Below are 11,206 nucleotides of genomic sequence, written 5' to 3'. Positions count from 1 at the left end.
CGACAACATCACTGAAACAACAGTGAAATGACTTTAAGTGATAAACTGAGTGTTTTCTGTTGTCCTCTTGCATTATCAGCATGTTTTTCCTGTTTAACAGTGTAAAGCTGCTTTGACACTATATCTGCATTGTATAAAGTGTAAGAAATAATAATACTGTTAACTTGCAGTACAGGAAATGATGGAAAGTTGCCTTTGACCCTACATAATGACTTAGAGAGCAAGAGCTGTTTTCTCTGTGATTATTCACGACTTCATTACATCCTCCATAGTAACAGCTGCTCTGGTGTTGATGGAGACAGTACTGTGGAAACAGAAGCGGGTGGTTCATTCCATTTCTCATTGAAGGTTCTGAAAGTTTCAAACACCTTAAAGTTCCACTGTAGGCACTGGCTAGAAGAAAACCTGGGAAGCCTGGATGATTATGGAAAATGTCCAAAACAATGTACAGCATTGTACTGTGAAAATAAAAAGAAAATTGGGTTGCTTAAAAGGAGTATTTCACCAAAAAAATTGGAAATTATCAATAATTAATTACTATTATGTGAAAAATATGTAATCATGTAATCAATAAAAAAAATAGTATTTTGAAATTTAATCTAGTTACAAGCATTTCATTTTTGTAAATAATCAAGATTACAGTTCCCCAGCTCTTACTAGAGAGATGTTGCACAGATATGGCACATGACCAACCTTCAACGTTGAAATATTGTTAAAATAATTACATTTGTTGCTTTAACAGTGAAACAACTTTGAAAAAATGTTTAATGCTAAATGGTTGAAAAAATTTCACTTTCACCAGTGAATTAACATTGACATGCCGGCTGGGAACTGATACAACTACTGATTAATTTGTTCACAACACAACACTTAACTTTCGTGTCTGTTGGCTCATTCTCAGTGACTTGGCTCTGCTGTGAATTATTTTTACTGGTTGACAGAGCGGAAGTAGCAAGAAATAAATAAATGTATGCATTTAGCAGAGGCTTTTATCGAAAGCAACTTACAATGCATTCAGGCTAAAAATGTTTTTACCTAAGATGTGTTTCCTGGGAACCCACAACCTTTTGCGGTGCTAACGCAATGCAAAGTGGTAGAGCATTGAGTTAGCACCACAAAAGGTTGTGGGTTCGATTCCCAGGAAACACATTTTAGGTTAAAAAAAAATAAAATGCTGCTGGATGTATATTGCGTAAGATGACATTTAGGCAGTTATTTAAGGCATTTGTTTGGGTATTATTAGGCTATTATAAGAACTCTTGTTGTCAATAATGCGTCATTGTTTTCCCCCTGAGATCTGTATAGCTCATTTTTTTATACAGGTCGTCTTTCTTTATGGCAATAACCGGATTTAAGCATCGTTGTAACCCCTCATTCTGCTCTTGTCGTCCTGAATTTAAAATCCTGGACACACCACTGTTTACTGACTAAGGAGTAGGAGTAAATGGCCTTTTAACAGTGTTTCTGGTGGTACTGTGTGCAGTTATCCACATATTGTCAGACAACCTGTTGACAACGGACTACAAATAAGCGAATGCATGGAGCGCAGTGACCGTCGAGCCTCCAGGTGGCGCTAAATGAAACGCTGCAACTGTATCGCGGCGGCGGCGGCTTGAGAAGAAGAGCGAGAAACACCCCAGCAGGCGGGCGCAGGAAAAGGTTGGTGGTATTATTTTATTTATTAGATGCGGTGCCTGAAATTGACTTGGACTAATAAAGTGAAATGTTTAAGACGTTCTCCTCTATATCTGCTTTCATTGTTCAAATGACCGCATCCGATACAAGCTTGAACGTAAATACTGTCACTCTCTGAAACCAGAGTGATTAGCAAAAATGCTAACGAGAATGTTTCTTAAAAGGAACAATATAATTAAACTGTTCCAGGTTCCATTTTAACATTTTATTTTAGGAAATATAAGTCAAATGTTAAGCGTGCTGTCTGAACTAAGAAAACCAACATTAGGTGTGAATATGTATTATATGTATGTATAGTCAGACATACACAGTCATATTCTAATTATAAACATTTTTATCTTTCTATCAAATATAGACTGCTTTGTCAGAAATTTGTAAGTATCAGTAAGACTTGTTTGTTTGTTTTTTAAACAAGTTTCTTATGGTAATCAGGGCTGCTTTTATTTGATCAAAAATAAGTACAGAATGTTCTGTATAATAACAAAATGTTATTACAATATAAAATAATTGTTTCTATTTGAATATCATTTAAATATATATTGTATTTCTGTGATGCAAAAAAAAAATTCTGAATTTCCTCCAGCCACTACTCAAGTATAAAGTGTCTCATTATTCTTTAGAAATCATTCTAAACTGCTGATATATTATTAAAATTATTAATGTTGGTAACAGTTGTGCTGCCAAATATTGTTTTGAGAAACTGCAATACTTTTTTTCAGGATTCTTTGATGAATAAAAAGTTTAAGAGAGCAGCATTTATTCAAAATATAGATATTTTCTAACAATATCCATCTTTATCACTTCTTAAAAATGTTACATATTCTTGCTTAATAAAAGTTTACATTTATTTATAAAAAAGAAAGAATGAAAATTTACTGACCCCAAACTTTTGAACTTTAGTGAATATTGTTAGAAAAGATTTATATATTAAATAAATGCTCTTCATTTTTAACTTATATATATATATCAATATGGTCATCATCTCAATCTTTCCTCCGCAGGGAAGTCCCAGGAATGCCGAAGAAATTCCAGGGTGAGAATTCCAAATCGGCCACTGCGAGGGCTCGGAAGGCTGAGGCCAAAGCAGTCGCTGATGCACGCAAACAGAAGGAGCTGGAGGACGCGCTGTGGCAAGATACCGACAAACATGTCATGAAGAAAGAGCAGAGGAAGGTAGAACTAATTACTTGGTTTAACAACGTATGTCCTTAAGAACAGGGAAAGTGATCTTTTGTTGGGGTCAAATGATAATGATGATCCAGCAGGCCTTTTTTATAAATGTCATGTGAAATGTACCTTTACTTTGATTTAGATTTTTGTCTCCAGCATCCACCCCTAATTGGCAGAGACAGTGTCTAGTATAAACACAAGGTGGCAGTAAAGACCTCTCTAAAGACCAGTTCCTTCAGTTTGTTTAAGAGAGTTTGACATTGAAATAGTTCTAAATGAAGTAGTTAGTAGCACCTACCTGGTGAGAGATTGCTATCCATTAGAAGTCATAGGAAAATAACATCATGACAAAGCTAGTTGACACCATAAGAATAAGAAAACCCTTCACCTGTGACTAGCCTGGGCTGCATTTCTCAAAGCATTTTGCTAACTGTAATCAAATCAAATTGCTAACTGTAGAAATATCTGTTATGAAATAATGAAATATTTGGCATTTATTGGGGTTGGTAAGATTACATTTTTATAAAAACACAATAAATGTAATGTGTGAAATATTATTACAATTAAACATAATTGTTTTCTATTTTAATGTATTTTGTGTGATTGTGATGCAAAGCTGAATTTTCAGGATCAATACTCCTGTCTTCAGTGTCACGTGATTCTTCTGAAATCATTCAAATATGCTGATTTGGTGCTCAAGAAACATTTCCTATTATTATCAATGTTGAAAACAGTTATGCTGCTTAATATTTTTGTGGAAAGTGGAAACCATGATACATTTTTATTTTAATCAATTATTTGATAAATAGAAAGTTCAAAAGTAATAAAAAAATATATTGTAACATTAAAAATGCACTTATTGTTGCTTTTGATCAATTTAATTCATCCCATGTTGAGGAAAAGTATTAATTTATTTTAAATGAGATTGTTTATTGCTTGGGGGGAAAAAGATGCTACTAGTAACAATGTTAACCAGACAAACTTTGCCCTCTTGGTCGTAATTGACATAAAGACATGGAATTGTTTTTGAATTCTGTACTAAATGCACAGAAAATTGATTCCCTCTGCGCCCATGTTTTTCATGATATGTTGTCTAACATTCCCGCCGTTGGCTGCTAATCTTGTATCTAAATGACACAGCTGTCTTCCTCGCTAAAGCAGCAGACATGTGAGTCTGAGTAGCACACAATAGATTAATACATTGCATGTCAGGTTTAGGGTTGCTCAGGAAATGAGTTCCCCATGAGCAAAATGAAAGCCGAAGCCGACTGGGTTAAAGTAACACCGTCACGCAAGTTCTGATATCCTCTATCAATTATGCCGCATATTGATGAGTCTTCATTGTCAGTAATGGAGCTTGATTTTGAAATTAGGCTTGGATGAGGTCCATAGACTAATGTATTGAGTGATATGCAGTGATTGGCTGTTTATTATGTCTACTAAGCGATTTTATGCCAATTTCAGTGTCTGCAAACAAGATGGCAAATGATCTACATGTATTAAAGGCAAAATGCTGTCTAATATATTAACTGCCCTGTCGTAATACATACAAAATCTTGAAGCAATGGTCCACAAAAATGTTAATTATTTAACTGTTAATAAAAATTAAACAATTTATTTCAAGTACTGAGTCAGCAGCACGATCCAATGCAGTTTGCAGATGTGTTAAAGAAATAGTTCACCCAAAAATCCCATCATTTACTTAACTTCATCTCGATGAAAACCTGTATGACTTTTTCTTCTGTGGAACACAAAAGAAGATATTCTGACAAATGTCTTGTCTTTTTTTTTTCTCTTTGCATGCAGTAAGTCATCTGGGTTTGTTGATGTTGGTTTGGAACCCTCCGACTTATTGTATGGATAAAAATAACTGTTCTTTATTCTGCAGAAAGACAGACAATCAAACAGGTTTGGAATGAGATTAGGGTAAGTAAATTATGCCAGAATATTTTTTATTGTTGGGTGAACTACACGTTTGCATGCTGCACTGCATCATACTGACTCAATTCTTGCATTGATTTTCCCCCGAAAATGAAAATTGTCAAATTTCCTCACACTCATGTTGGTCTGACTTAATGTAAAAAAGATATTTTGAAGTATTTTTGTCACAAAACAGTTTTGGTTTCCATTGGCTTCCATCATATGAGCAAAAAATACAATGGAAGACGGTGGGAACTGAAACTGTTAGGCTATCAATATTATTCAAAATTCTGTGTTCCACAGAAGAAATAAATGCACACAGGTTGCGAACAACAAGAGGGTGAGTAAATGTTAACAATTAGCATTTTTGTCTAAGCTATCTCTTTAGATATTATTGGGAACAAGCTTATCCCAAAGTGCCATATAAATATATTTCCCGAATCAAAACTCATTTGTTTTAACATTTGAATTATTAGAATATAATTTGGTAGTCATTGGTGCCTTTTCTCCCTCCCTGGCTCTCTGCTGCCTCTGTTTCATACATTATTGAGCCAGTGTTGGCATATGTACTGAGCGTCCGCAATGCTGGCATGATGTGCCTGTCTAGTTGGTAAGGTGCTCTTGTAAAGAGCTCCTCACACCCTGTTCCTTTCCTCCTGTTTCCTCCCATCGCTGCCATCTGATCCCCGCCGGCCTATCAGACCCACGCTGCTGTTATCCTACTGCAGCCATTCTGCTAATTATACCTTATGTCACTGGGACGGCTGTGTGTGTTCAAGCAAGCTCACCTGCACTGGAAACACACTGATTTATCCTTTACATCTTCTAAAGATCAGCCACCGCCTGAGACTGGGTAAAGACCGGGCTCGACGGATATACTGTAATTTATCACCGGTAGATATGTCCTGAGAAAATGTCAAGAGAGAGAGGAGCGTATCTTGGTTTGCTCTTGAGCACGGCCTGTCGTGCGGCTTATCTGTCACGCGAATGACATTTCAGCCTCTGCTCGACATCTGAAGGTGTCATCTCATTATGCGTATCTCCTTACTGTTGTGTCACCATTTCTGCGGATGTTATCAACAGGAAGGTGGCTGGGTGGTGGTTAGGATGTGGACAGTTAAGAACATGTCTGATTCTAGTAACTATTACTTAACCACCGTGCTGACACAGTGACTCTCGAGTGCGCAGGAGGCATCTCTAATTTCTTTACTCTGCAGTTTACACTTACATTTGCTTAATGACCATCAGGCTGCCTCGATAACATCAGTCCAGTTGTAATTTAAAAGAGTGTGTGTGCGTGCTTGTACAGGATGATAAGGAGCGAAAGCGTTTGGAGGCTCTGGAGAGGAAGAGAGAAAACCAAAGGCTCTTTGAGGAAGAAGTTGCCAAGATAAAGGGGAAACAGACAAAAGAAGCCCCTGGTAAAGTGACTCGAGCCCAGATTGAGGAGAACCTACAAAGCGAGCAAAATGTTAAGGAAACCAAGGAAAAAGGTAAGGCCAAATCCAATACAATGACTTGGATGTAGAGCGCTGCCCATGTAGGAAACATTACCCTGTGTGTCACACAAAAAGCCCTTCATATACTGTATGTACATTTATATAAACAGTTTGTCACACTATATCATTCCATTCGTTAAGGAAACCCTGACAACTTAGTCACAGTGAAATGTAATTCATATAGTGGTGTACATTTGAATAAAACAGATTATCACAAAAGAAAAAAAATGATGAGTAGGGACTTGGTTCAGTTCAAAAGGGTGGGATTGGTCAAATTAAGTCAATGAATGCTGGACATTATCATTTCCGTCCAGCATACATCACCAGAGAAAAAAAAAGTCTGTCATTTTACCCATAGAAAATCGAATAAGTTAAAATAAAATAAAACTAAATAAAAGAAAAAATTAGATGCATGCATTGGGGAGTTAGAAAATAAATATAGTGAATTTTCATTCCTCGCTGACATTAGGCACTATTTGCATCTGGAGTCACTCAACAAAATAAATTGTATTGTATGTCAAAATTCATACTAATACAGTGCACACTGTAGGCAGTTTGCAGAAATAAAACAAGCTGCCCTTGTTATCACACTAAGCTTAAAAGTGTCTTTATTGTTTTGTTGTTTTGAATAGGCCTTTTCAGTTTCCTCATTTATTCTTGTGTGTCCTTTCAAATCTACAGAAAAAAGCCACTTGGAGATGCCGCTTGAGGAGAACATCAATCAGATAATTCCAGAAGAAGGCACGATGGAGGCCCGAACCATTGAGGATGCCATCGCAGTTCTCAGGTAACCTGTTCTCTGGAAAAAAACTTTTCGGAGTGATAAGGAGACTCCGTTGTTCTACAAACATTAAAAAGATCTACATTTGTTAGAGTCACAGTTCTCAGATGGTTGTGCTCTTAAAGTGTTAGTTCGCCCAAAAATGTCATTAATAACTCACCCTTATGCTGTTCCAAACATGTAAGACCTCCTTTTATCTTCGGAATACAGTTTAAGATATTTTAGATTTAGTCAGAGAGCTCTCAGTCCCTCCATTGAAGCTGTGTGTACGGTATACTGTCCATGTCCAGAAAGGTAAGATAAACATCATCAAAGTAGTCCATGTGACATCAGAGGGTCCGTTGGAATACATTTTGGTCCAAAAGAAGCAAAAACGACGACTTTATTCAGCATGGTCTTCTCTTCCGTGTCTGTTGTGAGAGAGAGTTCAAATCAAAGCAGTCTGGATATCCGGTTCGCGAACGAATCATTCAGTTCACCAAATCGAACTGAATCGTTTTAAACGGTTCGCATCTCCAATACGCATTAATCCACCAATGACTTAAGATGTTAACTTTTTTTTTAATGTGGCTGACACTCCCTCTGAGTTCAAACAAACCAATATCCCGGAGTAATGCATGCACTCAAACAGTACAATGACTGAACTGCTGTGAAGATGAACACTGAGCCGAGCCAGATAACGAACAATAGACTGACTCGTTCACGAGTGAAGAACCGGTTGCATCGGTGTCCGGATCACCAGTAGTTCTTTCGGACAGTTCGATTCAATAAACCGGTTGAAGAAAACTGTTCACCAGTTCTTTTGCGCTCGACGTAATGGCGTCATTTGTGATGATTGCCCTTGATTCAAGCCTTCAGTTTACCTGCGCTCATAACACTAGCACAGAATCAGTTCAGAATCAATCACCAAAAGAATCAGTTCAGTTCAGACGCTCTGTGTGTTGGTCTGCTTCACGCTGAATCACACATGCGCAGTATCATCAGCTCCTCGGTTCACGAATCGGACACGTCTGACAGAAACGGTTCTTGACTCGTGAACGAGTCAATGTTTTGTTCGTTATCTGGCTCGGCTCTGTGTTCATCTTCAGTTCTCTCTTCACAGCAGTTCAGTCAGTGTACTGTTTGAGTAAATGAATTACTCCGAGATATTGGTTTGTTTGAACTCAGAGGGAGTGTCAGCCACATTAAAAAAGTTAACAGCTTAAGTAATTTGTGGATTAATGTGTATAAGAGATGCGAACCGTTTCAAACGATTCAGTTCGATTTGGTGAACTGAATGATTCGCACTTGCATAATGAATGCATTATGGCAACACTTTTATATTGTAGATGGATGTAAGAGTGAATACTTTTTTTTTTTTTTCCTCCCACAACTTTCTGAATGAGCAGCTGGAAGTATAAAGAAAAGACATTTCAAAATAAGGGTCCTAGTGTATGCATAGTGTTGTGCTTTTTTCCCTTTTTTTTCTGATTGTTGTTTACACAGTAAAAAAACATTTATTTACGTGTAAACTCTTGTGACTTCTCTCTTTCTTTCTTGTCACAAGAAAGAAAGGCTAAGAACATCATTAAACACATTCACTATAGATTTGAGTAGTATTGGCACAATAATCTGTTTATTGCATTTCTTAATAGCTAGATGTGGTTCAACATTTAGTTCATGTTTGTTTTTCAGCACTAAGGAAGACCTGGATCGACACCCTGAGCGCCGCATGAAAGCCGCCTACGCTGCGTTTGAAGAAGCAAACATGGCACGCCTTAAAATGGAGAACCCCAATATGCGACTTTCCCAGCTAAAACAACAGCTCAAGAAGGAGTGGACAAAGTCTCCGGAAAACCCCCTTAACCAACGAGTGGCTGCCTACAACTCCAAGTAAACCAACACAAGGGCACTTAAAGTCTGACCCTCTGCGCAGATCCTAACAAATACAAAAAGCCACCACAATTAATTTTGGTTACACAATTTACAGCTGATCTATTCACACCCCTCACCTCATATGTGAACTCGCAGACAAACTTGGATTATTTAACTAATTATTCAATAAATGTCTGATGATGTATGAACAGCATACAACTTAAATCTCTTATCTGCTAGACAATTGCCTATCAAGAGCTGCTGGGAAGTTTCTAGGTTTGGTTTTTAGTGAACGCAGAGTGGATTCTCAACTAGCACACCTTTCCTCCACATAACAAGTTTTACTGCTGTGTTGAGTTCATTTATTAATGTCTTCATCTAAAATGCAGAACATGATCTGAAGTGTGGTTAACCTGAGGCAAGTTTTTATTTTTTTATTTAGTGTCTGTGTGATAATCATTAGGGTTCAGCTTCAGGTTTGATATTTATGGAGAGCAAGGTTATCTGATAATTGCTCTAAATCAAGATGATATGGTTAGAGATTTGTCTGCTTGATTGATCTTACATGGCTCTTTGTTTTGGAAATGCACTTTGGACCTGGTATGGAACAGTGTCTACACATCCCAAAGGCGAGTGGACTATTAGCCGTTGGATTGCCGTTTACACATGTCAAGCAGTGCGAACACACTCTGGTCTGTGCTTCGCATCTGTGGGAAATACAAACACTCTCATTGGCTCTTGGAAAAAACAAAATCGAATAAAAAGTAAGGAAGAAACAGCTGTTATTAAATTTGCTGATGTTTTCATTGAAGAGAAATGGCCTTGTATGATGCAAAGCAGTTGTAGCTGCAGTTTACTTTGTTTTTTGGTCTCTTATTTCATTTATTTTTCAAGAAGTTGGTGTCTGTTTTGACTAACCCAAGTTTGTTCCTCTTTTACAAATATTGTATTGTTGACTGCATTTCTCAAACTGAACACAACTCTGATACCAAAGTTATATATGAAAAAAAAATTCCTCTGGGTACCACAAAGCAACATTTGGTTCCAAACTAGTTAATAAGTCACACCAAATGATGGATCGGGTTAGGGTTGGGTATCAAAAAACTATACAACTGTTACTTGCAACCTTTACTATATTTAAGCATTTCACATAGTACATTTACTTTATATGGAGCCCTGCACATGACATGCAAGAAAAAATAAATAAATTGTGCGCACGATTTACTAATTCGTTCCCTCAATGTACTAAAATGTGCAGACGATTACTATTGCGTTCCCTCGATTTACTATTGCGTTCCCTCGATTTGCTAAATCGTGTGCATGATTTAGCAAATCAAGGGAACGCATTAGTAAATAGTGCGCACAATTTATAAATCGAGTGAACAAAATAGTAAATCGAGGGAACGCAAAAGTAATCATGTGCACGTTTTAGTACATTGAGGGAACAAATTAGTAAATCGTGCGCATGATTTAGCCTAATATTTTTTACGGCATGTCATGTGCGGGGCTCCGTAGCTTTAAATATTAAAATATATTAATTTGATATTTAATTTGTCTAATATATTTTTACATTTTAATTTTATATTTAATTATTTTTAATAGTTTGAGCCCTAAAATTGACTCGCAGGTCTTATTTGGCACTAACTGATAACCCATGATTACATTTTCCTACATTCGACCACATTAAAAAGGTCCTTGCAGCTTATGTGATACTTCAGATATACTGAAGGTAGATTCCCTTTTAATAACATCTCTGCAGGTACACAAGCGATGAACATGAATGGTCACTGACCCCTGTGGGATGTTCTGGAAGGAAAGGAAATTAGCCTGCAGGCTGGATAATTCCCAGTGGCCACCTTTATCCCCTGCAGGAACGCTCTTTAGCACTTAAGGTAATTTATGGCCATAATGTGTCATCAAGCAGCGTCAAAGTAAAAGAACTGTAGGTCATCATGAGATCATGCTATAACCTCGCGATAACCCATTTACTTACCTTCCATTAAAACACTTCTCCCACACAGAATGTTTTAATGAATGTGTCCTTTTCATAACTCTGACATAACTGCCTGTAAAACAGTAACAATGCCAATATTTGAAGACCTAAAATACAATTGCGAAACAATAGTGGTTTAATCAACCTAAATATCTCAGAGCGAGGGGGTTTTAAAGCAAAGATATTCCTCGCATAAGAATGCTGTTTTATTTTTAAACCTATTTGCACATTGTTAGTTGTGACCCACTGAGAATGTTAATTAAAAAACATCCCCTCCCTGCACTCAAGGGCAGT

General features: G+C 37.0%; 1 protein-coding gene across 1 annotated transcript; it reads left to right on the top strand.

Moving 5' to 3' along the window:
- The first annotated feature begins 1,552 nt into the window (after window positions 1-1,552).
- Window positions 1,553-9,709, top strand: LOC113049245 (coiled-coil domain-containing protein 124). The gene is made up of 5 exons (XM_026211417.1): window positions 1,553-1,659; window positions 2,697-2,868; window positions 6,095-6,278; window positions 6,966-7,071; window positions 8,740-9,709. The coding sequence occupies exons 2-5, from the start codon at window positions 2,710-2,712 to the stop codon at window positions 8,939-8,941; spliced, it is 651 nt and encodes a 216-aa protein (XP_026067202.1). The 5' UTR covers window positions 1,553-1,659; window positions 2,697-2,709; the 3' UTR covers window positions 8,942-9,709.
- Window positions 9,710-11,206: the final 1,497 nt, after the last annotated feature.

The sequence above is a fragment of the Carassius auratus genome, chromosome 30 (assembly GCF_003368295.1).
Source record: "Carassius auratus strain Wakin chromosome 30, ASM336829v1, whole genome shotgun sequence".
In the NCBI taxonomy this organism is placed as follows: Eukaryota; Metazoa; Chordata; class Actinopteri; order Cypriniformes; family Cyprinidae; genus Carassius; species Carassius auratus.
Note: the sequence above shows the minus strand (reverse complement) of the source record. Positions and strands in the feature narration are given on the sequence as shown.

Coding starts and splice junctions, on each gene's coding strand:
- LOC113049245 (XM_026211417.1), top strand. CDS start 2,710: ATGCCGAAGAAATTCCAGGGTGAGAATTCCAAATCGGCCACTGCGAGG. Junction 2,869..6,094: donor TGAAGAAAGAGCAGAGGAAG/GTAGAACTAATT, acceptor GTGCTTGTACAG/GATGATAAGGAGCGAAAGCG. Junction 6,279..6,965: donor TAAGGAAACCAAGGAAAAAG/GTAAGGCCAAAT, acceptor TCAAATCTACAG/AAAAAAGCCACTTGGAGATG.